This window comes from Fundulus heteroclitus, chromosome 17 (genome assembly GCF_011125445.2).
Source record: "Fundulus heteroclitus isolate FHET01 chromosome 17, MU-UCD_Fhet_4.1, whole genome shotgun sequence".
In the NCBI taxonomy this organism is placed as follows: Eukaryota; Metazoa; Chordata; class Actinopteri; order Cyprinodontiformes; family Fundulidae; genus Fundulus; species Fundulus heteroclitus.
In genome coordinates this window covers 9,680,803-9,707,574 of record NC_046377.1, presented here as the reverse complement: position 1 = coordinate 9,707,574, position 26,772 = coordinate 9,680,803, and the positions used below count along the sequence as shown (strand labels likewise).

At 39.7% G+C, this 26,772-nt stretch overlaps 1 protein-coding gene across 2 annotated transcripts in view; it reads left to right on the top strand.

The window, feature by feature from the left end:
- Positions 1-4,014: 4,014 nt before the first annotated feature.
- LOC105931699 (gamma-secretase activating protein) overlaps positions 4,015-26,772 on the top strand; it is a 49,547-nt gene continuing 26,789 nt past the window's right edge. Inside the window, exons 1-24 of one of the 2 annotated variants that reach the window (XM_036148876.1) lie at positions 4,015-4,318; positions 5,041-5,111; positions 7,663-7,719; positions 7,829-7,898; positions 8,153-8,200; positions 8,327-8,415; positions 12,801-12,870; positions 12,977-13,026; positions 13,264-13,374; positions 13,467-13,523; positions 13,627-13,673; positions 13,811-13,896; positions 14,022-14,024; positions 16,661-16,738; positions 16,848-16,934; positions 17,268-17,360; positions 17,453-17,621; positions 18,623-18,713; positions 20,052-20,121; positions 20,726-20,805; positions 20,964-21,044; positions 22,552-22,674; positions 22,850-22,905; positions 24,919-24,950. In XM_036148876.1, coding sequence (XP_036004769.1) covers positions 4,231-4,318; positions 5,041-5,111; positions 7,663-7,719; positions 7,829-7,898; positions 8,153-8,200; positions 8,327-8,415; positions 12,801-12,870; positions 12,977-13,026; positions 13,264-13,374; positions 13,467-13,523; positions 13,627-13,673; positions 13,811-13,896; positions 14,022-14,024; positions 16,661-16,738; positions 16,848-16,934; positions 17,268-17,360; positions 17,453-17,621; positions 18,623-18,713; positions 20,052-20,121; positions 20,726-20,805; positions 20,964-21,044; positions 22,552-22,674; positions 22,850-22,905; positions 24,919-24,950 — 1,807 coding nt within the window. In that variant the 5' untranslated portion in view covers positions 4,015-4,230. Of the gene's footprint in view, positions 4,319-5,040; positions 5,112-7,662; positions 7,720-7,828; positions 7,899-8,152; positions 8,201-8,326; positions 8,416-12,800; positions 12,871-12,976; positions 13,027-13,263; positions 13,375-13,466; positions 13,524-13,626; positions 13,674-13,810; positions 13,897-14,021; positions 14,025-16,660; positions 16,739-16,847; positions 16,935-17,267; positions 17,361-17,452; positions 17,622-18,622; positions 18,714-20,051; positions 20,122-20,725; positions 20,806-20,963; positions 21,045-22,551; positions 22,675-22,849; positions 22,906-24,918; positions 24,951-26,772 lie in introns of those variants that run through there. The other variant, XM_036148875.1, reaches the window with a different exon arrangement.

The following is a 26,772-nucleotide window of genomic DNA, read 5'->3' as shown; positions in this document are numbered from 1 at the left end:
TCGATTCGGAAAAGGGAACACCCATCTTCTCACTCTTCATTAAATTTTATATAGGTATAGATATATGAAATATTCACCTAGTTTATGCACGATATTTTTAAGTATTTAATTTTGAATAATGTAGTTTGTATAAAGATACTTTATTTTATAAACATGCAGTGCATCAAAGCCCAATGTTCCACAATTTAATACATAAACATATATAAATAACTCTATGTGACGATACATAAAAAATATATTTAAAATAGCAAATACATAAATGTAATGTAAATGTAAATTATTTTGTGCAACAATTGCAAACTAGTGCACTCATTTTGATGGATTTAAATTTTCTAAATTCAGCATTTCACTCTAAGTGACTTGTAAAAGTATGGTGCATCAGTCTGCCTGTGATCTGAGACTGGGACGGAGGTTCCCCTTCCAGACAGGACAATGATTCGAAGCATATTGTTAAAGAAACTCTCGAGTGGTTTAAGGGGAACAATTTCAATGTGCTGGAGTGGCCTAGTCAAAGTCCGATTGGTCCTCAATTCAATTGAAAACCTGTGGTTAGACTTGAAGATCGCTGTTCACAAGCAGAAACTATCCAACATGAAGGTGCTGTAGCAGTTTTGCCTTCAGGAATGGGCCATAGCAGCTGAATTCTTTTGCAAGGCGCTGTATATTTCCTTAGTGTTTGACAGAATTGTCTTTAAACAGTATGACTTGGCTCGAATGTTTTGGGTATCCTTCCATGGGCTTATCACATACATACCATACATATCAATGGTTCAGTGGAATTATGGCCCATTATTTTGCATAGAACTTGCTTGAATATAAGATGCCTGTGCAAATTCTCAGTTATCCGGGTCATCGCAACAGCAAACAGGCTTAAATCGGAGTCAACCGGACTTTCGATCAGTTCTTTCTGAAAACGTTTTGATACCTGTCCAGGAGTCTTTGTCAGTTTTGGTGGCTCGCACTGAAGCAGCCCGCAGTTGGTGGACTGCTGATTTTAAGGATATGGAGTCCCATCCTCAGTCAGATGCGAGTCAATGACTCACCCGCCACTGTCCTGGGTCGCTAGAAGCTATTGCTTGGTGTTACCGTTCATTTTGTTACCGTTCATTTTGCAAAGTGAACCAGTCCTTCCTGTGTTGTGCACGTTTGTAAAACACCACGAGGGGGCAGTATTGGATCTTTAAACGGAGAACACTGTTAACTGATCACATCTGCGCTATGGCTAATATTTGTGTTGATTCAGGGATATATCATCACAATATTCTGAAATAGAAACATTTGAAATGACAGTGTAATAGAGCAAAATATTGTTTTCTTTCTGTGAGCAATTTTTAATATTTAGTTTGTTAAAAATTATTTCTATGGCTAACATTGTACGACAAGCCATTAAAAACACACACTCTACATCACTGTTGTGTTTTGCTAAATGAGAAAGAGTGGATTATGGTGATTTTTGCCTTATAGAAGATCACCTTAAACAGCAAATGAGTGGAAGTTAAAAGGAATCCACCACTATTGGCACTACTTACCAAATCCACAGTCCAGTTTATCTAACCCATAGAAGCATTGCGTAAGGTGTAGCCAAAGTAAAGAAGGCCAAGAGCTGTTAAATATTGACAAAATAAAGCAAAAACATTGTGCTAGGAAAATACTTGAAAACTGACTTTTCAAAAGTTTTATGATTGGTGATTTAAACTATATCGATGAGGCGGGGGGTAGAAGACTTAGTGGAATGGGCTGCAAATAAGAATGACCAAGTAGAATCTTTAAAGTTCAACTTTTGGGCCCCTTTCAAACAGGATATTCTGCTGGATGATACTGCAAATATCTTCTTCTTCAGTAAATGTTGAAAAGGAACAGATCAGTCAGCCACACTGACTGATTGACATGGATGCTTTATTGTTATTATTGCCACCTCTCCCAGGGAAACCAGCTCCAGCTTTTGGTTCTTCTGTATCTTTGTTTATTCTGCCATTTGCCCACATCTCTAATCCACACACTGCTTAAAATGACTAATAGGTTCATATCATCTACCATTATGATTAGTCCAACTTAACTGTATTGCTTTAAAATACATTGGCATATAAGCCCTATACCTGTTTCCACTCTATGTCTCAACCGATTAAAAGTCTTTTGTCTTTTTTCAGCTGTATTTTTGTTTTGTTTTTTAGTGTATTAATAGTAGTTATAATAGACTTTTAAACACATTTGTCTTACACGACAAAAGCTATTATTATTATAATTTGTATTATTGTCATCATTATTATTATTATTAATATTATTTCTTCTGTATCAATATTTAGAAATGTTTTAAAATAGAACAGGTGTTCAACTGGTTTAAATCCTACTTAAAGGACAGGGACTTCTTTGTGTCAGTAGGTAACTTTACATCTCAGATGACAAAAATTACATGTGGGGTTCCCCAAGGGTCCATCCTGGGTCCCTTCCTCTTCAACATCTAAATGCTCCCTCTTGCTCAGATCATATAAAACAACAACATCAGCTACCATAACTATGCAGACGACACACAGCTTTACATCACCATGTCACCGGGTGACTATGAACCAGTTAAAGCACTGAGTAAATGCAATGCATGGATGTGGCAAAATGTTCTTCAAGTGAATAAAAAGAAAACTAAAGTAATAATTTTTAGACAAATAGAGGAGAGATCAAAAGTTAGCACACAGGTTCAGTCGCTTCAGCTAGGAACCACTGATCAGGCCCGAAATCTGGGAGTAGTGATGGACTCAGACCTGAACCTTCATAAGCATCTAAAGACAATTACAAGGTCGGCTTTCTATCACCTGAAGAACATTTCCAGGATTAAAGGACTAAAGTTTCAGCAGGATCTGGAAAAACTAATCCATTTGTTTATTTTCAGTCAAATTGATTACTGCAACAGTGTTTTTACAGGTCTGCCTAAAAAGTGGATCAGAAAGCTGCAGCTGATCCAGAACGCTGCTGCCCGCGTCCTCACCAAGACTAAGAAAGTAGAGCACATAACCCCAGTTCTAAAGTCCTTACACTGGCTCCCTGTATCTCAGAGAATAGACTTTAAAATACTTCTGTTAGTCTATAAATCACTGAATGGCTTTGCACCTAAATACATCATAGACTTGTTATCAGTGAATCAACCCTCCAGACCACTAAGGTCTTCTGGCTCCAGCCTACTCTGCATACCTAGAACCAGAACCAAACACGGAGAAGCAGCATTTAGTTCCTTTGCTCCACTTATCTGGAACAAACTTCCAGAAAACTGTAAAAGTGCGGAAAGCCTGAGTTCTTTTAAATCAAGATTAAAAACACATTTGTTTAGGATTGCCTTGGACTGTTCTAGTTAAACTGTTTTACTGAAACATCATTAGTTCAACTTTGTAGTCCAACTGTTTTTAATGTTTGCTTTTAGTTTCTATTTTCCCATGTTCTATATTTGATCCCTACGTGCTTTTATTCTGTTTTATTTTTCTATATTTTAATTATGTAAAGCACTTTGCATTGTCTCTGTGCTGAAATGTGCTATACAAATAAATTTGCCTTGCCTTGCCTTGCCTTGCCTAGGTGCATTTTCTCTGCATTACAAGTTGAAAACATGGATTTATTAACATGTAATGATGGTTGACATGCGTGTTTGTTTTTTCCGTTCCAATCTCTGCCCCTTTATTTTACTCCATAAAAAAAGTTTTTCTACACAAATTGTACGTTCATAAGTTGAGTTATTGTTGCTTTATTTGGTCTCTCATATCCGAGGAATGCTCGGAAGATAACAGTTTTATTTCCAGATTTTTGTTTTTTCCTTTTTCTTTTTTTGGGTCGAGTTTATGACACACTCCCGCGAAGTGCTGGCAGAGTGGCACCGGGGGCGGTGAGACATTCCATCCCGCTGGACGGACGCCTTCCTCGGCCAGTGGCAGCGCTCCTCCCGGCCCCGTGATCCACCGGAGGAGGGCGTAGCCAACGCCGGAGCGGCGTGCAGTTTCCGCATGTCAATAAAAAAAAAAAATACGTTTTACAAGTCAAGAGGAAGTATGCTTCTAGACAAAGCTGTCAGCGTGCATTTGCCTTTTCGCAAAGGCAGCATAAAAATAACCCCTTTCGGTCACATGATGGGACGCCTGAGCGGCGGAAAGCAGATGCAAGGTGCCGCCTGCGTTTAAGAAGGCATTTCTTTCTTTTTTTTTCCTGCGGGAGGATCCGATTCTGCACAGAAAGCAACCAAAACCAAAGGGGACAATGTTAAAGCTGAGGCAAGAGTTTGACCTGCAGAGAGATGTTGTGGTTGATATCCTCAGAAAGGAGGCGTCCGTCTGCAGGGTGAAAGGTGAGGCGTTCAGGTGCTCGCGGAGATAGTTGGTTAAAAAAAAAAATCACCAATAAAGCAATGTTCGATGATTTAATGTACGTTTAACAATTGTTGCTCAGCTAGTCGTTAAAAGTTCACGTTAGTATACTGGAAAGAAAGCAGAGTAGCCGTGATTTGTTGTACTGCATCTAATAAACAGCAGATGGGGCTATCTGCCTTCTCATAATAAGGATACGTCATAAACTAAGCTCGGGCATGTAAATAGTAATAAAACAAATATTAACTAATCCCACTCAAGAAAATTGCTGGAGGTATTTCGAGCTCTCTCTGTCATGTTTATAATGTGTTGAATTTAGATTTATTTATTTTTTTTGCTTGAACCCCTTGAAATAGTGAATAGTTTATTCTTCCAAATGCTCATCAGATGACTTTGAAATGTTATAACTAAAATGTAAAATTTTCCTCATCTTTTCTTTGACTTTATTTAAAGCCCACCTGTGCATAATTTGATCCTAGTGTAAAGCCAGCTGCTCTGCGAAGGCCTTCAGATCAGGGAACCATCAGGCGAATGACCCTAAACATACAGCCACAGCTATAATAAGTGTGTAAATTGAAGCTTATTATTGTTTTATAATGGGCCAGGTCAAATTTAGAAGTCTTGAAACGTGACAAAAAATGTTAAAAGTCAAAAGGGGGTTTACATTAGTTTGCACTCTGTGATAATAAAGCTGTGTCACCAGAATACTCTGAAGATGTGGACACTCGTATCCTGAACGTTGAAAGAGATGGGAGCGTGCTTTACTGTTGGAAGGTAAGCTTTTCTACCATATGTGAGTATTCTGGTATTCTAGTATTAACTTTCTGTTGCTGTCAAAGAAAATTATTTTATATCCCACGTTTTATGATGTTTTAACTGCATGAATGCTTGATTTCTGGAATAAATTAGATGTTTCTGCTAGACGATAACATAACGCAGTGATGGTGATATTCGTCATTTGACTTGTGCAATACAAATAATTAAATGTGGTATTTATCAGAAATCCTTACTTAAAAATGCAGTTTTGCTAATGTAGCTCTTGCATTAAGATTAAGAGTATCTTGATTTGATCACAGATTAAAGGTTGCTTCTGAAATTCTGGGTTTTCTACCGTCTCTGCTCTCAACTGCCGTGTGGGTGCTATCAAGTGAAAAAAGTCATTTGCTTTGTATTCTGCTATGAATCAGCCTGACACATTTGGGTATTTTTGGGATCGTTTCTAGAATTGGAAACTAAAATGTGCTCTTTTGCTGCGAGGTATGAATGTTTAATGATGGACCCCCCACCCCGAAGGTTAAAGAGTGTGCGGGGCTGTCAGGTCTTTCAAGTGTCTTGAGTTCAGAGGATTCTTTTCTTTTCTTCTTTTTTTTTTTAGTTCATGTCAGTAATGTCTTACATTCAGCTCATATCCCCCCCCCCCCCCCACCCAAAAAAAAGGTGTGTAAATATTATGTCTGTTGTGTCTGCGTGTTATATATTATTTGTGTAATATCTTGAGTGGGCGTCTGTCTCACAAAAAAAAAAAAAAATTACCATGGTGGCACACGGTGACAATAAAGATTCTTGATACCCTAACAAAACAGTAGAGCTACTTGCTTTAGGGAGATTAGGAATATTAGCCACAGCATATTATAAGAGGATGTGGGTGGGCTGCTTGAACTGAAGCCCCCTTGTGGTGCCTGAAAATGAAACAAATGAACTCAACATTAATTTGACAAAAGCAGCATCAAGAAACTTTGCATTTTTTCCACATAAAGGGATAATAACTGCCCACTTTAACTCATACCAAAAAAAAAAAAAAAAAAGAAAAGAAAAAAAATTGGGCTACTGAATTTAGTCTTTGCTTGTTTCTATTTAAGATTTATTTAGTTATCCAGCGCAGCTAGCTGCAGATGGAAGTTAGAAAAGTACACGTTTAGAGCATCTATGAACAATTCCTTCAATAATCCTGTTCTGGGATTATTCATCAGTTGCGTACTGAGTTTTGCAATACGGCAACGGTTTGAGCGGACAGAGAGTGCATTAGTTTCCACTGGTTCGATTACACAAGATGTTGCTTTTAATATTGTTGATTTCCTACAGTGATTTCTGTATTATGGGCAACTGAGGAATTTGAGCTCATTCCTCTTTAGAAAACAATGATTTCTTGCTTGCGTGACCCGGATTTGGCCAGGTTTTAGCCGTCATACACTGCTGGCCACATTTAACTCAAAAAGACTTTTGTATACAGAGGAGTTCCTGGCCGACCCAGGTCCTGTGGTTGCTAATTAAGCCCAAGCCATCACCCCTCCGCCGCAATATGCAGCAGTTAATTTTAGATGTTTGTACTGATCATGCCAAATGTAGCTTGTGGAATATGACCAGACATCTCTGCTTTGGTCTCTTTTGTCCAAAAGGAAATTGTTTCAGACGTCTCTTTAGTTGTATTATCGTGTTCTTTTTAGAGAGAAGAGGTATTCTCTCGGCAACCCTTCTAATTAAGCCATTCTTTAGAATTGTCCCACGTTGTAAAGTTGTGAATTATTACATTTTGTAAGTTTGTGGCCCCTATGGAGGAGCGACAAGAAAAAAACATTGTTAAAAGGAAGTAAACATTCAAACGTATCCGTTCAGATGATGCAAAATCTAACGTTTTTAGCAAACATGTAAAAACAGTTTGTGGTAGAAAACTAACGTTGCACAGTAGCCATGCCTTGGAGGTTGCAGCATAATGGATGGGGGGGGGGGGTGCTTTTCATCAGCAGGAACAGGGAAGCTTGTCTGAGTAGATGGAATTTTGCAAGGAACTAATTTGCACGCTTATGAATTTTGCCACAGAACAGACTAAGAGCGTTTACGATGCAGCTCAGCGGTCTTTTGCAGCCCATGAGAACCGTACAATCGGGCGGTGGGGCGACTTTGTTGGAATGTCGTCTTCTGGAAATGGTGGCTAATGGTCTCTTAAACGTTTTTCACTCATTAATAATCTAGAACATTGGGCTTTTAGTGTCGTAAAATAACCCCATAATGTCTCCCAGCTTGATGGGAAGCAGTAATTGCTGCTCGTCGTCGCCAGTGTTTTCCCCACTTGGCATTGCGCTACCAAACACCTGTCTGCCTCAGACAAGCAAACTGCCAACACTCCCTGCTTTTATGGTGACACCATCTGATCATTAGGTAAACACATTCGATCAGCAGCACCTGGCTGCTATTCAGCCCCTAAATGCGTTAGAAACAGCAAAGGTGGACTTAATAGTTATTCCTAGAATTAAAAGAGGACGCAAGATTCCCTTTAACCGCAAGTGTTTGACAACCTTCTCATGAAATGCTGTTTTGTTCTTGAAAGGGAGGAACAGGCACCACCAGGATCGGGAGATATGATCCCAGCACCAAACAGAACAAGGTACTGAGGTTTGCGTGTCCGCAGTTCTCCTTTTAGTGCTGCAGATTTTCACCTTTACTTCATGGCTGCGTGTCTGCACACTCAACCCCGTGTGTTTCGCCCCCATCAGCTCCTCTACACGTTCGACAAACAGGTGTGTGTCAGCAGCTGCTCCCTGAACAAGGAGGAGACGTTATTAGGTGAGCTTCTGTCACGCACAAATTAAGACCCAACAGCAAGAAATGCCATTCGGTGAACTTGATTGTCTAGCTCAAGTGTGTCTGGAGAGCCGCACAGCTGATTAACGTCATGATTTTATAAATAAGGAAACACGTATGAAACCAGGGAAGCAGCTTACGTTTTTTTCTGCAGCTGTGGCACAGCACAGTACTGATATAGAGTAAGTGCTATGGTTTATGTAACGTCACTCGGGCCTTTTCTTTTGTGCTTTCAGCTGTCAGCTTGGCACAGAACACCAGTGGACAGGAGCGCCTCAGACCAAGTAACACCCAACATGTTTTCTTCCCTTTCAGCCTATTAAATGTTTTTAAAACCCAAAATTGACGGAGAGAATGTATTTGCATTTGGTATAAACGTGTTTTTTTTCCTGTCCTGCTTGCATGTCTAGTCTCAAAGTGCCTGACTCTGTTGATCGAGATCCACCCCATAAACAACACTAAAGTCCTCAAGGCAGTGGACTGCAGAGTCAAAGTGCAGGTAGAGTAATAACGTCTGAGCCGTTTTCGTGAGCCTTAAATCTGGATTCCACAACGGTTACAAGCTGAAATCAGAATGTTCCCGGACCTGATCTTAAGCTGCATGAAAACATCTGTAATTTACAGCATCTTGCAAAAGTATTCATGACCTTCTTTCTTTTTTTTTTCTTTTATTTGCTCAGGTTAAAAACACAAACCTTGTTGAACCTGTTAGAAGCTGCAAAAGACTTGAGATTGGGGTGGAGTTTCACCTTCAGCAGGAATATAATATATATAATATATATAATATATAATGGCATAGTTAAAATCAAAGCATATTCAAGTGTTTAACTGGTCCAGTCAAGTGTTGACTCAGAGGGGTGGAGGACAGATGTTAAAAACGTTGCATCCGTGTCGTCCCACATCACAGTTATGCGTTCCTTTTTAGAAACCCAAGAGAAAACATTAAAGGTATACTATGCAACCGGGGTTGATGTTCCAGCGAGGCTCCCCCCAGAGGGCGAAAGTAAAAGTGCACTGTCGTAAAGATGCTCAGCTGTTCTGGTTTCTCCATCAAGCCAGGCGCGGTTGTTTTGAGCTTAGCAGACAGGCAAACGCAACGAAAAGTAAAAAAAACGGCAGTACAAACAATGACTAACATAGTGAAAGTATGAACATCAGGGTTTCCCGCAGTGCTATACAAACTCACGCTACCGCCTCGCCAACATTCAAAAAAAAAACAAAAAAAAAAAAAAAATAATAATAATAATAATAATATATATAAAAAAACTCGATATGCCTGCATGTTTGATTGACGTTAACACGCGGTTCTTTGTTGTTGCTTTCGCGCGTGCATATAGTGAATGGCAGGGCAACAACACATGGAGTGTTTTTGCCCTCGTGCAAGACCGACTCTCGCGGTCTTGCACGAGACTTCTGAGCCTTTGGATGCGGGCCGAGGGCTCTTGCAATTGCAACTACGGTATTTCCCCCACAGACCACCAGGGCGGCCGAGAAAACCTTTGTTCGACCTGAAATGACTAATTTAATCATCCAAAACGGTATGGAACACATTAGTTAACTGAAAAATGTTGCATAGTATGCCTTTAAAGTTTGCTTATGTAACACAACAAAATGTGAAAGGGTTCAGACTGCAAAAACGGATCTACAAATAAGTCAAATGTTCTTAAAATTTGTGTTTTTGTCCTAGATTTGAGCAGGTAAATAAGATTATCTGCCAATGGAATGAGTATTTTGACCCCTAAAATAAGATAATTAGACATACTGCACTTGAAATAACAAATGATGGAGATGAGTTGTTCCTATTTTAAGTGCAAAAGTCTTATTCCATTGACAAATCATCTTATTTACCTGCTCAAATCAAGGACAGATACACTAATTTTAAGTAAATATGACTTATTTTTAGTTCTGTTTTTGCAGTGCAAGGATTATGAACACTTTTGTAAGGTACTGCATTGGTGTATTACAGGTCTGCTGACCACTAGTTGGCAGTCTTTTCCTCCGTTTCATGCTTTTCAATCTCACTTTCTCAGTCATGATTAGTTTTTTGTCTACCATGTAAATGTTGGCGTTGAAGAGCTTTCATTAATACGCAGCAAAGCTGTAGAGCCCGACCCTTCCCATGTGTTTTGATCTATCCTCATTTAGATTTCTGTTGTGTTGAGTAGAATTCTTTAACGTTGGCTGTAGAAATATGGTAATGGTGTTTGGAAAAGGTACGCAAGGTATTATTTTTGCAATTATCTCAAAAGGCATCTTAGCCTGAAGTCAAGTTTCTTTCAAGATTTATGTGTGACTCATCTGAATCTTATTATCATGTCTTCTGTTATTTTCCTTTTTTTTTCCTGCTTCATGTTTAATACATCCTGCATGGAACTTTTTTACCATTTGAAGCAAAAGTTATTCAGGATGTAAATCAGCTGATCTGAGTCAGTCGGAGAAGAAATCTTCACGTGTTCCTTAAGCCACATTACAGGCTTAATTATGAAGTCATCTTTAAATTTACATAAACCTCTTTTTTGCATCAGGATGCTACCACTAAATATGTAAAGAAGCATCTTTGGATATTTATTGTTTCATAACAGAGACTCAGGATAAAAAACAACAACACTGAAATCCCTGCAGGTAATTCATGCAAAGTAGAGAAGCTTGGTAATCTCAAGGTCCGTGATCTTGGAATAGGAGACAATGGAAAAGGCTGAGCCATGTTATGCAATATGAATAGCATTAATTATTTTCTGAGCGAATAATGAAGCAATCCTAAAAAGATAAAAAATTTAACATGCATTTCACATGTAAAGTTTTAACTTATTTGTAAAGGTTAATCAGTTTTGAAGAAAAGCTGGCAACAGGTCACCGGTGACCCATCGGAACTGTTTTTTTAAGAACTCGGGGGCCTAGATGGTCATCTAGGCCCCCCTCCTTTGATTAACACCTGTGCTGATCCACAGTTTCTCCAGAGCTAATGTTATTGACCGTAGCTCATTTCTCTAAACCCTCCCTCCTCCCGTTTTGACGTACGTTGATCGGACCAGTCACTTTAGATGCTTATCGCGACATGTGGAGATTGTAGCCAGTGAAATTACCGTCACGTGGATGTATTGCTGGTGGGGCAGGACATTTAAAACATTTAAAAAACAGCATACGTAAAGCTCATCGGATTGCCGCACTCTTGGTGCCTCCTTGTGTATAAAAGCCAGCTTTTGGTGTTAGACATACTAGGGCTGGACGATAATTCAATACCAATATATTTATCGACCAATAGATGTATATTGATGATAGGAGAAAAAAAAGGGTCAATAACACGTTCAATAGAATAACTACTACTATTATAGTCATTAAACCCTCCCAGCAAATCACAAATACAGACCCAGGAATGCAGTGTCACCAAGCTTCGCCCACTTCAAAGATTTCAGAGAGCATACATTCTTTTTTTTAAAACTTGCAGTTTTGGTAAAATGTTGGTTGAATAAAGGGTTGAGTTTGACTTCAGTGTTTGTATGTTCTGTGTATAAAAATAGTTCGCTAAGCAACAGCATAAAGGGCTACACTTAAAGATGTGTTTTGAATCTGTTGATAATCATCAATATCGATCAATATGATTTCTATTTTATTAAGATGCTTTTTTTTCTGTATCGTCCAACCCTAAGACGTACCTTTTCACCAGTAAATGTATGTAAAGCTTCTGGGAAAGCCCAAATAGCAACAGAAGAAACGGTGGAGTTTGTCACAGGAGTGACAATGGCTTTTCTGATTACTTTATCAGAAATGTTTTGGAGTGCGCCTAGACATACAGCAAAACAGATCTAGAGTAGTAATTTTTTTTTATCACATTGCATTCCAATTTGAACCTCTCACACTAAAGACTTGTCTCTTTTGGCTCCTTTATTTGTCTACTAGAATCTCCTTGCATCAACCTGGAGCTGCATGTCGAAGACAGAAATAAGAAAACAGGAGCAAAACATTGACAATTTGTGTGTTCCAACTTCAGTAACTAAAACTGGTTACCAGACTGGATTTCTTAGTTTAAAAGTGTGTTACCTTTACAGTGACGGCAAGCTTTTGCCTTTACTACAAAGGGTACAAGAGCAGCATCTAATGTAACCCCTTCAGTGGCACCCCCAAAATTCCATAAACGGCTAAAAATATACACAAGTTAAATGAATGCTGGTTCATACGGCAGGATTTTTAGCCTGATTTTCCCCCCCGATCTCCCCCCGTCATCGAGGCACCAATTATCGCCGTGTCTCTTAAAATAATCTTAAGAGAATATCCTGCCGTGTGTGGTGCGTTGAGCTTGTCGTCTGACCGGACACCACACACCGGACGAGAAACCTGTTTGTCAAGGATTTTTTTTATCGTTACGTGTGGTGTCTCTCAGGCTTTGAAAATCGTCTGAACCCTTTGGAATTCAGACCAAAAGCACAGCAGTTCCACTTTATATAGACCACAACTAAATGATTTCAACGTGAAAAGGAAGAACTGAAAATCATGCTATGCGCCCTTTAATGGCAGATATTTCTACCATGGTCAGGCTTTAAATATGGCTCCTCAAGCACCTGATGTAGCATCGACAGATCGAAGGATAGAACAAATATAGAATGGAACCAAGAAAGGAAGGGAGAATAAATGGATGTTTAAATGGATGGATGGATGGATGGATGGATGATCTGATAATCTGAGCTGGCATTAGTTACCTAGCGTCTATCAAATCTGACCGTAATATTAGCACAAACACAGGAAAAGCAGCTTTCTTTATGTTTAACCACATAATGTAAGCACTTTTTCAAAAAGGCTATATTAGTGGATGGAAACTGTATTTTCTAAAGTGCTCATTAAAGTTCTAAGAATGCTGGCTCCATTTAATCTGCACCATGTTTGTTGCAGTTCCTCCATCAAGAAACTGACTTGAAATCTGCGCTGGAGAGCCACCTGCTGCTGTTGACTGAGGACGGATGTCAGTCTTTGCATCGTTTCTCCGTTTGCAGTGTATATTTAACTTTAAACCACAGAAAATGAGGGGAAAACCTGACTGAATTATCATTGAATTATATATGTTTCAGACGTGGATCTGTATCATGTACTTCTGGGAAAACAGGAAGGCTACAGAGTGGTGAGTTAAAGATCGCTCCGTACTTCTTGTGTTAATTAAGGATGTTCTGGCTGAGGATGTTGTGTGGAGTTTTGTGCCGCCTGAGACGCCACACCTTCGATGATTGATAGGCAGAATTGTTGCAAAGCATCTACAGAAGCTGGTTCAGCCTGAGCCGCTGCATTGCGAGCGCGCTGTCCTCCAGAGGGGACGTCGCGTTAGGAATTCAGCTGAAGACGAAATGTTTGTGTGAACCAGGTGATCTCAAATCCCGAGCGTTTGTCCCGAACGGCGGAGAGGCTCGCCGAGGATTTGTGCTGGGTCCAGTGGGACGGACACACGCAAAGGCTCTACTGTCTCACACGCAAGGTGGCGCATACCAAAACGCGTAACCCGAGTCGCCTTCGCTCTGATCGACGTGGCTGTAAATAACACAAGACGCACGACAATATGATTCACAGGACAAGTTCCTGCTGAGGGGCATCCAGTTCTACCCAAACCATAGCTGCGATACTGTGGTAGGCCGTGGTTTAGAGCTAGAAACGATCAAAATCGCCCGTGGTTTGTGTCCCTGATAACGGCGTAATAACATTCAGCTTGTTTCATGCTACTGTCTAACAGCTGGAGCTCGTTTTAGAGTTGCCTGCTAATGCATTCCGCACGGTCAGGTAAGTGAACCATTGTGTACGCCTCGGAAAAAAACCAATCTGTATTCAGTATTGATCCTGACCTTCCTTGAATGTTGACTCTCTCTCTCTCTTACTCTGTGTGTGTGTGTGTGTGTGTGTGTGTGTGTGTCCAACAGATTTGTAAGTCTGGGTTTTGACCACTATCATGTTGAAAAACCTGAGCAGGAGCTCATTAGGATGCAGGTGTTCACAAACCAAATCGGTAACATGTTCACACCTCTCTGTTCACATATATTCTTACTTTGGAGGGGGGCGGGGGGGGGGGGGGGAGGATTACATGTATAACATTTTGTGTTTTTGTGTCTTATGCCTCTCTCTGAAAATAAGAAAGTAAGTCCCTAGATACGGCTCGATCACGTGGTGAAGGGTTTTTATTCCAGCACCTTACAGACCCCCCTTGAACTTTTTCAAGTTTTGTCACGTTACAACTGCAAACCTCTGGGGGGGGAAAAAAAAACCATACAAAAAAAAAAGCATAGCATAGTTGGGAAGTGGGAAGAAAATAAGATTATTTAGGCACACAACACATCCGGTAGCATCGTGCTGTGGGGAGGCTTTTCTTTAGATGGGAAAGGGAAGCTGATCAGAGCTGATGGGAAGCTGGATACAATTAAAGGAGCAATAAGTAAGATATTTACTATAAAAATCAACATAAATGATACTCATTTCTCAGCTAGGATTGAAGTAACATTCCCTATAAACAATCTGTCCTCTCCATCAACAATGTCATGTCCATCAACAATGTCAGGTCTGGAACTACTTCCGTTCAGAGAGTAGCTCAGTGTTTACTTCCTGGGTCCTGAGCCAATCATATGAACGTTCCCAAAAACAGAGCGTAGCATTTTGGCAAAAGAGCAGAAACATGCAGAAATGGAAGCCAGTAAGAAAAGTGTCCCAAAAGATTATATACCTATAATGTTAGTAAACATTCATTGGAGATTCACAGCAACAACGAACCGTTGAGTAAAGGAGGTCTCCGTGAAAGGCATTGTGTATGTGTCGTTCAGATTTTAACCAAAGTGCACTTATAGCTCTTTTAAATACACAGGAATCCTGGAAGAAACCCTGTTCTAAACTAACTTCACCTTCCAGCAGGAAATCAGCCCTAAATTTACAGCCACATCTCGAATGGAATAATTTCGATGTGGGGTCTTTAACCCCAGTCTTCAGAGGCCAGTGTCTTGCAAGGTTTAGATCTGCATCTGCTTCATCTTACCTGAATCAAATAATTGTTTCATTAGCAGGACTCTTGACTGCATGTGGAATGGATGGGGTTGTTCTGTCTTTTGATTCAAGTGCTTTGGAACAGGGATGACTTTGGGCGCCGGCCTCCGACGACTGTGGAGCGAGACCCCTGGGTTGAGATGAAGCATATTCCTTTGATAGAATGGCGTAGCCCTAAATCCAATTTAGCATATGTGGCAAAAAGTTTAAACTGTAGTTATCTACCCAATCTGACTCAGCTGGAGCTACTTTGCCAAAACACAGTGGGCAAGACTTCAGTCTCTAGACGTGCCAAGCTGATAGATATTGTATATACCAACATTTTATCCTAAAAAATCTTGAATCCTTGAATTTTCTTTCCACGTCACATTCATGCACTACTTTGTTTAAGCGTATGACATCAAATTCCAGCAGAATTGAAAATTGCTTATGTAACATGACAACATGTAAATAAGTTCAATGGGAGTGAATCATTTTTGCAAGCCACTGCATGTACACAATTACACATGATTGTACATTTGACCACAGAGGATGGGAAAAACATTTAATTTACTATGATATTTTGAAATTATCTTCTGCTGAACAAACACATGGGCTTTGCTTAAAAAAAAATATATATATATATGAAAGGACCATATTAGACCAATAGAAGAAGTATATGTACATGTTTAATCTTTTGATCATTGTGGATCAGGATCAAATATTACATTGGTTAATTGCATATGACATATTCATAATAAATGAATATGTCCAGTAAGAAAAGCTAACCATATGAAATATTCTTTATTATTTTTTTCATACAGTGCCTCTTTTTTAATATTGACACACAGGCGACACATTAGAAAATTTGGAATATCACACTTTGTAATTAATATAACACCTCAAATGGTGGGTTAAATTTCTCTTATATTTATATTTATTTCATTTTGGTCACCCAGAAGCACTTTGGTATAACCTCACCAAGTGGTCCATCCTTTCATGTCAGTGCCTTTGAGAAAACAAACAAAAAACGCACTCAAGTGCAATAAATGATGGGATTCTTAGACTTTTTTTTTGACAAACATTCAGGCTGTTAAAGACTAATAAAATTCAGACTTCTGCCTCATTTATAAGATAAAGGTATACATTTTCGTAACAAATTAATGGCAGATATTTTCAAAGTGGTCAGGCTTTAAATATATAAACGAATGACTTGAAGGACAGATAGATAAAAGGACATATAGAAGGACAAATAAATGGAAAGACAAATAGGGGACTGATGGATTTTCAACACTTACTGTAGCTGCACTCAGAAAACACTTAAATGCAACCCTGAGAATAGTTTTAAATAGTTTAAAAAAAAAAAAACCTTCCACCATTGCCTGTAAGAGTGTGCTTCATCACTGTGGCCATTGCTGTGAAGGGATAATTAGTTTCTAAGAATTTATATGGTTTCACAAAATGGTAAAAAAAAGGCAAAAAAATTTGTAAACATATTTCTGAGATTTTTATTACTTCCATGAAAAGAGGGCATTTTATTTTAAATATCTGGTTAAATTATTCTGTGACGCCAGCATTTACCTGATGGTTGTTTGCTTCATATAATCCAAATCAGCTGATTTGCATCCCCCCTCTTGCTCTTTTTAATAAGAGTTTGATCAATTATGTGCACATATTGGGTAATTAAATTAAAATTAAAGGACACGACCATTTGATCTGTGACAACTAACAGCTCTGTGTTTCGGTTTGACATTTTTTTCCAGGAAGCATGTGCGTTTGCTACAGCCAGCCGCTAAAAGACAAAGAAGAACTGAGCTACACCGTGGTTTTAGTGCACAAAGGTGAGCAGGAACTCACTCTGGCCGCTCCTTTTCGCTGTACGGCAACGCCTCCTGGACTTATTTCATCCTGAGCACGTGGGAACGTTCGGTTCCTTCTCACTTCCTGCAGATTGCAGCAAGAGGTTCAGAGTGTCTCCTGGAAACGACGCGCCGTCTCAGAGTTCACCCCAGCTTCATCCGCTCTTCATCCCCATAGGTCCCCGCACACACAGAGATGCATCACAGCAGAATACTTAGAAGTTGTTTTTTTTTTTTTAAACTTTTGATTGTGCAGCTTTAGGAAAAGGATAACGCATTGTTTTTAAACGTCATAATTATGGGCTACTTTGTCTTGTTTAATCAAATAAAACCCCAATATAACACAAGTTTGTGGGTCGTAAAGTAGAAAGAAATTGCTTGAAATGTACAATGGCCTTGCTTGCATTCGAAAGACACTTAGTATCCAGATAACATCTAATAAAGGACTCTTTTAGCAGAGAGAATACAACCATGCACCCTAACCGCGATGCTGTATGACCTTTACATGCAGGTTACTACATCCTGGTGTATCTGCAGGGTTATTTCCTCCACTGCATCAACACCAGGCAGCACGAGATGCTCTGTCACTCTCTTTTCCTAACCGGTAACTCACAATTCAACGCGGAGTAGCGGTTGCTGCACAGAACGGTGTGACTTTACGTGTTTTTTTTTTCGGTCTCTTTCAACACCTCTAAGGTCAGGATGTCAACTTAGGCCTGCTGCCTCGGTCGGATGCCCTCACGGTGATGCACAAGGAAGACGAAAGCAGCGTCCGAATTTTGGAGCTGGCAAGAGGGTGGATTCACCACGCTGAGCTCAGCCCCGCTTACCTGCTGCAGATACTGAGATCAGACGCACCTCCTGGGTGAGCGCGATGCAACACTTTGCTTCCTAGAAATACAAGGGGCTGCGACTTTGGTGTCCTAAATATAAATAGACAAGAAAGAAAATGAGATACGAGAGCGCAGGTATTGGGGGGGGGTATCGCTAGAAAAGAAGCAGTCGGGTGGAAATGGAGGATCATTGTCTTGTTTTCCTGCGTGCACACTCTCAGAATCAGAAATAAACCCAGCCTTAACCACAGAGTTTGGAAGCCGACCGTTCGGAAAGAGGCATCTGATTTAATGAAGATGCATCAGTGTCGTTTTCCTCTGTTTATCACAGAGACAATATTTCCCTCGGTTTTTTGTTTTACCAACAACAACAAAAAAAGGCTTTTTAAAATACATGAGGTGTGGCTCGCAAAAGTACACTGCATACCTAAAACCTCACAGAGTAGCTCAAACTCAGTCAGGTTGGCTGGCTAGTGTCTGAAGACATATTTCGAGATGTCCCAGATTCTCAATCAGATTTAGGTCTGGACTTTGACTAGGCCATTCAAACACATGGGATGTGATTTGATCAAAATCACACATTGTATCTCCACTTTTAGGATAGAAGGTGAACCTTTGTTCCAGTTTCAAACCTTTTGAAGCCGCTAACAGGCTCTCTTCCTAGATTAGCTCCATCTATCTCTAAATCAACTCTGACCTACCTCCCTGTCCTTGAAGCCTCCCCACACCAGGATGATGCTTTATGTTTCATGGTATTGACTGTATTTACTGAATCTGGGACTTCCAGATGCAACTACTTGCACAAGACCTTATTTAGAGGTATCGCAGGAAATACTTTCACAACCCCATTTGTAAAAGGCTTAAAAAAGCAGGTATTATCTAATAGTAATTGTAAAAAATGCTTGCTATATTGTATCAAAATGCCTTGTACATTGACTGATAGTGCCACAATGTTAAGTGTTAGCCTCTTTATCTGCATCCACTTAAATTTAAAAAAAAAGCCACAATTCCGTGTTTTTCACCTTTGCCCAAGGTGTCCCGGCATCGGGAGCGACCCTCGCCGCCTGGCTGCCCTCCATTGCCTGCTGATTTTCCTGGGAAATGACCCGAAGCTGGAGCTGAAGGTGCAGATGCAGACAGTATAACGGAGTGTGTGGACAAAGATATTGACCTTTTAAAGTCCAGAGGCGCAGAGCTCACACTTGTATCTGGCAACGCATTTCAATATCATTTGCGGAACGTAAAATCAAGGGAAACAAAGCCATCGATCGCTGCTGGGTTTTTAAAAAAAACAACAACAACAACAACAACATAAGATCAATGCGCTCTCCTTGAGGCAAAGAGGCGGAGGAAGAAGGAGAGAGAATGCATGTATGCTGTCATGCAACCTTAACTCACTTTCAGGAACGTCTGCTCTTGGACAATTGATTTAATGGAAATAATTCATAGATAACAGTCAAAACTTGGCTTATTCTGCACTTCTGTATGAATACTGTAGGTGTCAACCTTGAGTTGGTGAAAAGAGGGCAGGAGAACTTAAACCGTTACATGATGTGAGTAAAGCAGTGACAGGAGAAGATGAGCGGACAGCACCAAAGAAAACTAGTGGCTCGGTGTTTGACTTGGACACCGTGCCGAGTATGACTAAGACCATTAGTATTACACCTGAAGTAGGATATTCCAGCTGTCCTCTTAGATAAAATGAATCATATCTTTAAAAGGTTATGTGACTCAACAGCTTCATTAGGGCACCGAGCAACACAAACCGAGGCACTCTTTGTCTGTATTGGTGGGGACAGTTGCCTTTAATGAAGGCGATTGCTTGCCCGTTTGCATTTTGCTGCGTTCGGATGAACTTGTAACTTCGAGGAAACCGTTTGCCGTCTGACTCAAATTGACACATGGAGAAAAAAATATACGTTTCTTCTAATCCGAGCTCAGATGCGGCATAGTTGGGAGGTGTACATGCTGAAGGTTGTTGCTAAGATTTCAGGGTATTGTGGTGTAGAATCTAAAAAATAACATAAAAAAATGACAATTAAACCCTTCCAGAGAAATGTTTTGTGATCTGCCAAGATAAAGATTGATATTTCTGGTCACAATGGCAAGAGATATGTTTGGAGTTTGCTGTCATATCTAAGTACACTGTACTAACGGTCAAGCACGGCGTTGGCAGCATCATACTGAGGGTACATTTTGATATGGCTTCCCTACTTTGCCATTTTGATACTTTGTTTGTTCTTCTAGTGCTTTTTATCTACCATGTAAAAAGGGCTAAAAAATATATATATTTTTAAACGATGAGCTTGGCTTGCTGCTACCACTGGCTTTCTTTTAACCCAAACACACAACACAACTATCCATTACTGTGTGAAGGATCAACTGAAGTTATTGTTATTAAGAACTGCTTTATGGACCTGATTCCTGTACGGCAAACCGTCTTTGTGTATGTTTTCCTTCAGATCATCGAGTGGCTGTGTGACAACACCAACACCTTTGAATCTTTCAATCAGATCCAAGAGTTCATTTTAGGTCAGTGTTAACCTCCGGGATATGACTAATTCTTCCTTTTAGAGTCTTGCTGCGCTCACTCCACGGGCTGACTCCACCCGTCAGTCCGTGGCCACTTGAATGCTTACATCTGGTCTACACAAAGCTGAAATTCTTTCATCAACTCTGTTTAGCTCTTAGATTTCTCCTCGCTCGCTTGTGCCAGGCCGCCCACACAAACCGGGGCAGTTAGAAAAAAGCCCTGAGATCTTGGAGACTCGTAGCTTTTTCAACGCACAGTATAGATGATTAGGTTCTTGCAGAAAGCAAATAAGTTAAGCATATAGGTCACTTTAAAAACACATTATCCAATGAATATAACATTTGAATAAATGGGCGTTTATTACTCTTCAATTAACTATGTGTAAACAGAGTTGTTACTAAAAATGGTAGCATCTCTATTGCATAGAAAAGATTATTTTAGTAGATTGTCTTCATCAAGATATAGATTTGGCCATGATGTTTAGCTTCAGATGTGTTGATTGCATTTGTGGTTAAGTCAACATAAATGTCTTTGCCAAAGCTTTTTATTGATAGCTTATGTCTGGGCCGTATTTACATATTCATTTGTGTTTCTATCGTGCAGCGTCTTTGTTCAGAATGGGCTATGAGAAGTCCCTTGGCCTGGATAAAGTCCTGCCTTATTCCTCTGTATTTGAAAAAAAGGTACCCCCACACACTAATGGCAGCATGCACACGAACCGATAAACACGCAAACAGTGTCAGTTTAACCCTACAATGGTTAAATGTGAACTAGAAACGGCCGGTGTTTCCTGAAACTGTCTGGGCCTCACTTTTGTAAGAGGTTTGGTGTTTTGTTTCAGGAAGTGCCAGCCTGCTTGTTGGAGCTCCCCGGTGTGTTTTGTACCACAGAGCTGCATGTTGAGCCGGATTTCAAAGGAAAGGTATTGAAAAACGTTATTTTTTTTGGCGGGTGGGGGGGGGGGGGGGGTGTGCAAAATTTCAGTACCGTTGTTTTCATTTTCTCCTCCTTTAATTTTGGTAATTGCCCATCAGACACGGGCTGCTTAATCAGCATCAAGGTGTGCTAGTAACGTTTTCAACTGCTAATATTTTCCTATCATTCTGTGCCAACAGTTTAAAGTCATTTTATTTTTAGATGCCAGAGAAAGTGACTGAGGAAGGGTCCCACACTTTTCTTTCTCGTACCAAAAACAAACAAACAACCAAATTAGGATATATTTCTCATGAAAAGTGCAAACATCAGTGGTGTGGAAACTAAAGGAGGGCCACTTATTAGGCTAGTATAGTCTTATGTGAGATGTCATGCTGTGGTAACAAGCAGAAATTAGATAAGTAACCCTTCACATTGAATGCCAACTTTAAGGTGCAGACAAAACATTATTTTGTCCCAAGTCTAATTAAAGCTCCTTATCAACTTCGACCAAGCTTGGCACGTTTTAGAATGTGTCACGGTTTTAGTCATTATTATTTTGTCAGTTCTTTTCCTAATTATTGCTGATATGCAATTCAATTTAGTTTATTCATATAGTTCCAATTAGTGACATGTCATCTGAAGGCCATTACAGAATTAATTCTATCAAATCATACAGAAAGATTGGTTGAAAACAATTATGTCTAAGGAAATGACAAGCCACATTCACTCCTCCTGGATGAGCATGCAGCCACAGCGGAAGAGTCGCCGGCATCGTGTCGTCGCCTTTGCAGCAATCCCTCATACCAAGCATGCATGTGCCGACAGTGGAGAGGAAAACCCCTCTTTAGCAGGAGGAAACCTGCAGCAGTTCCAGGCTCAGTAATATGTTCGGTTATTATTAAGTGTGGAAAATGTGTTGACACGTGTGCAGTATGCTTCGGCTGTCTCTGACCGCTGCTGTGTACCTAATTTCCCCCTTGTGGGGGACAATAAAGCACTGAACTGAACTAAAATTGTTCTAAAAACAACATTGGCTAGTAAACCTGGTTGTTAGGCAGCTTACTGCAGGCTAGCTACCTGAGCAGAAAGCCTGACTAATTAGCAAGCTAACATCAGATTCATGACAAAAATAAACAACGGAATAATTTAATAATTTAAATTTAAGTTATGTTTTTTGCTTGAGTCTACACACTGTAGCAACATAAAAAAACAACAAATACACGTTCCAGATAACATTAGTATACCCAATATATTGTGTAGGAGGGAGTTAAAAATAGTTTTCTTCTTAAAGTGAAAGTATTGAGCTCATGTTATGCGTTTTTGCTTAGAATATTGAATATTGTCCTCCGTCCACCTTATGTCACACATTGACTCTAAATCGCAGCGTTTTAAAAAAGAGGCCATACGTAGAATCATTCAGCATCTGCTCGGGTTTCTGATTATGCGCAGTTCTCCTCACTCTAGTTTGTCCATGCCGTTTGCAAACCCGTTTCTTTCCATGTACCGCCGGCCAGGCCAAGCGGCTCCAGGGTTTCTGGTCAGAGCTGCAGGGGAACACGGAGAAGACAAAATATCTGAATGCTGTTCCCAACGCCAGATACAGAACCTCGCACATTCAGGCCGACTGGGACAAACTGGTGAGGGACTGTGCTGCTTTTGTGTGTGTGTGTGTGTATAAAAAGCTAAAATCGTTGCCAGCTACTGTAGGGGTGTGTTTTTCTAGATGTCCTTAACACCACACCAGTGGGTATAGTCAAACAATGGCAGCGTACTTTCATCCCTCCCATGATGGTGGTGGTGTTGTTGTTTCAGCGGTCCGAGAGCAGAGCCTCCCCCCATGTGAATCACCTGGAGGAGAACACAAAGAAGTAGGTCTGCCTCCCACTGGAGCTCTGTCGAGAAATATGTACCGAACTCACGGGGTGGAAGCAGGAGGGAGGGAATGCATGGCTGCTTTTTTTTTTTTTTTTTTTTTTTTTTTTTGCATTATCTGTACAAAATCTTGCTTATAAAAGGTACTCACTGCAAACCTCAGAAGGCCTGCAGCACTCATGAGTGGAGGGCTGAATATATGGTGCTTTTGAATCCCGTGTCCCAGTTTTCATAATGTTATCTCATAGGTCTGATGACTGGTTGTTACAATTGGATGAAGATTAGACTCATTGCTTTTTGTTTTACTTACAGTTGACAATAATGACATTTGAAATGCACCAACAAAAACAAGACATTTAATAGCAGCTACAAAATGCATTGCTTTAAAAGGTAGTCAGTGTTTAATAAGCATATTACACCTTTGTAATTAAATAATTTAATTTAATAAAGAGCTTTAGTGACCTACTTACAAAAATATAAGTCAGTTTTTATATGCATTCGTTCTGCAAAGTTTTTTCTGTAAATTTCATATAAAAAACAAACGAAAAAACAAAACTTTTTCTTAAGGATTAGAATATTTTTCAGCTTAGTAGTCATGAGTCGAAGTGAAAACACTGGCATGACAAACAGTAACAATATAGCACCATTTTATAGTTTCATGGTATTTACTCTAGAATGTTAAAACAATTCTACTACTTGATGTAATTGCTGATAACATCTTTCCATTAATAATATAAAGTAATATACCATTAGAGGTTCAGTAATGTCCGTCCGTCGTCTTCCGCTAATCCAGGGTCGGGTTGCGGGGGTAGCAGCTTCAGTAGAGGTTTAGTAATGTAGTATAAAATATTTTTTCTATAAGTATATATAGTCATATTCAACAAATTTAAAAGGTTATTAGTTTAATGACAACACAACATTTAAGAATATAATATTACATCAGACCAATAAAAACAACAAAAAAGGAAAGCCTTACAGAGCCTTGTGGAGGTGTTCACATTTATCACAGTTAAACCCCAAATTCAAACGGATTTTAATAGGACGTTATGTGATATTAGGATGCGATAGACCAACGAGAAGTAGCACATTCTGATAAATACTCAGTTTTCAAGTCTTGGCATATATTCATGTCTGGAATTTGATTGGGCCGTTTTTAAGACATGAAGAGTCACTTTCCCTGCAGAGGAAGTTTTCCTCGCATCCTATAACATATTGCCTTTCAATGTTTCTCTGTATTTTGTTCCTTCCATCTCCCCATCAACTCTGATGATGCTGTGGGACTTCCTTGTCCCACAGCATCATGATGCCACCTCCTTGAGTTCAAATTACACATAGGAGGACTTTATTTATTGAGTACGTGACTTCTACAGTTTGCCGTAGATTTTATTTAGAGTATAGTCTGAAACCCTTGCATCACTGTCCTTCCACTTTACAAGTAAGCATTTTGTGTTGGTCTACCACATAAAAACTCAACAAAATATGTTGAGGTTTGTTTCTGTGAATAAGTGTGAACAGGGACCAACAGAAAGTCAGAAGTGTCTAATACAAATGCTCCTGAAAAAAAACTTCTTAATGTCAGAATTGTTGTTCTCGTTGATTGACGTGTGCAAGTTACAGCATGCTTAGCTATCTTTTATGCAAATGTGCTGCTCTCTGTTGGACTTTTACATTTTTCTGGAAATAATGCACTGGGTTGATTTCAGGCTCTCAGCAGTTAGCGATGAAGCAGTTTGATGGACAAACACCTCTGGGCATCACCGACTGATGTCAGATCTGCTTAAAACGAAACAGAGCTCTGCTCTTTTTATGCCAAAGATAAAAAAAAAAAAAATACAGACTTTTGACTAATAATTAGATTCCTCTCCTGCCTGAACCCCAGAAACACTGTCACAGTGTTACCTTTTGTTTTGCTGCAGTGCAGTTTCATATCTCCATGGCTTAAGAATTCAAAAGAAAGTCTAACTGGGGGTTATTGTTTTTCTCATCAACCTTCTCTTCTTGTTTTCCAGGGTTCTTTCCGTGGTTGACACCTGGTGTCTTGGTAAGCCAGAGCAAAGAGAACACTCACACGCACCTACAAGCAAAAGCCCTGAGAGAGGCAACGCAATGTGTGCACGGTGCATGACGCAAATAACAAAACCTTAGTTTATAATGTAACACCAAGCACTGCGCGAGTGTGTTTGTGTATTCCTCTGAGCCTGTACTGCTCATGCCCAGAGGAGACTTCACTGAAACTAATTTATTTTTGAGGGAGAGAGAGAGAGAGCGAGCTGTGAAGGAGGAAATTTAGAAGAGAAAGAAATACAGCGGAATAAGTCAGAAAGCAATGAGGAAGAATGCTAAAATTACATAACAGTGGGGAGTAAGGTACTTTCCTCTTCTCTCTTGTTTTTAGCTCTCTTGTTTCTCTCATGGCTCGAGTTCAGCTGCTGTAAATCAGCCTTAATGTGGGACCGTGCCTTACCTCATATAGTCCACAGATATGATCTCACACATGCATAAAGCCCCCTGGATTCACTTGGAAACACATAACTGCTCCTTTCTAACAAAAAGAAAGTCAATATAACATGCTTTTATTATAGTTTCTACTTTCTAAAAAGGACATTTTTATGACCTTTGGATTTCTTCTTTGGAAAAGCCAGCAACCTGTTTGCAAAAGTTGTAAGAGGAGCAAAAATGTGTAAGCTTTTTGTGCTATATTTAAAATAAACAGACAAAAAAAAAAGTGGTGAAACATGTTGAATTTCATCAACTCAAGCATCTTGCATCCATGTTATAAAAGTGCATGTTCTCATAAACACCTAATCTGTCTGAGGAGGAATACAAAGTAAGTGTAAGCATCTTCAATGTAATTATGGCGTAAAGGTATTCTAACAGCACATGAACATTTAACTTTTTGTTTTTCAAAAACAACAGTCAACTGTTGCATATTATTTATACAAAAAAAAACCTGATAAACGTAAGATTTAGCTCACCTAAAATATAAATCTAAACTTATATTCAAAGAAATCTCTCCGCTAGTCAAATTTCGGAGTAAATCAAGCAGGATGTGCTTTTATTTTGAAGAACCAAAAGCATGTCTGCAATGACACTAGTTCAAGAACTTCAATTAAGCTCTTTGAGTGAAGTTAAGTTTATTTTATTCTGAAACGGCCTGAAGTAATTTAATGGAGAGTTTCATTTTGAGATTAGTTATTATGCTACAGCTAATATATAGGTTTATACAAGCTAAAATTTAGCCCATGATCCCCAAAACCTCCATGGTTGAAAAATAACATGCACCCTTTTACAGGATATGTGCATCTTGGCCAAAGTTGTGACTGCCCAATGGTAGTAATGACAATTAAAAACAAAAAATGAATGGACAGATCTATGCGCTGCTGCTGTTTTGGTGGCATGAACTATTAAAAACATTACAGTGGATATATTGTGCGTAACGTTTCCACGACGAGCAGTACTTCATATACACCACGGTAACTAATAAAGAAACAACATGAACAATCTACACTTAGCGACACATTTACTACACGGGATAAATGTTGTTCATGAGACCCGAGTCCCAGACCTCAAGTCCAAGTCTTTTCTGAAAGCTTCTCTCTTTCTGCTGTTGAGCTGCATGATTTTCACGTCTTCTGCATATTTTTCCTTCCCTATAACGCCCCTAACTCTCCTCCCCAGGTTTTCTCTTTGCCCTCTCATCTAGTAGCCCCGTCCCCAGCATCCTCCGCCTAATATAGCAAGCGTCTCTCTTTTCCACATCTGTCCAGCCAGAGCTGTCACTCAGACGTTCCTAATCCTGCCCATCCGTGTCACATCCCGCACTCAGTCTTGAACCCCAAATCCACAAGATTAACGGGTAACTG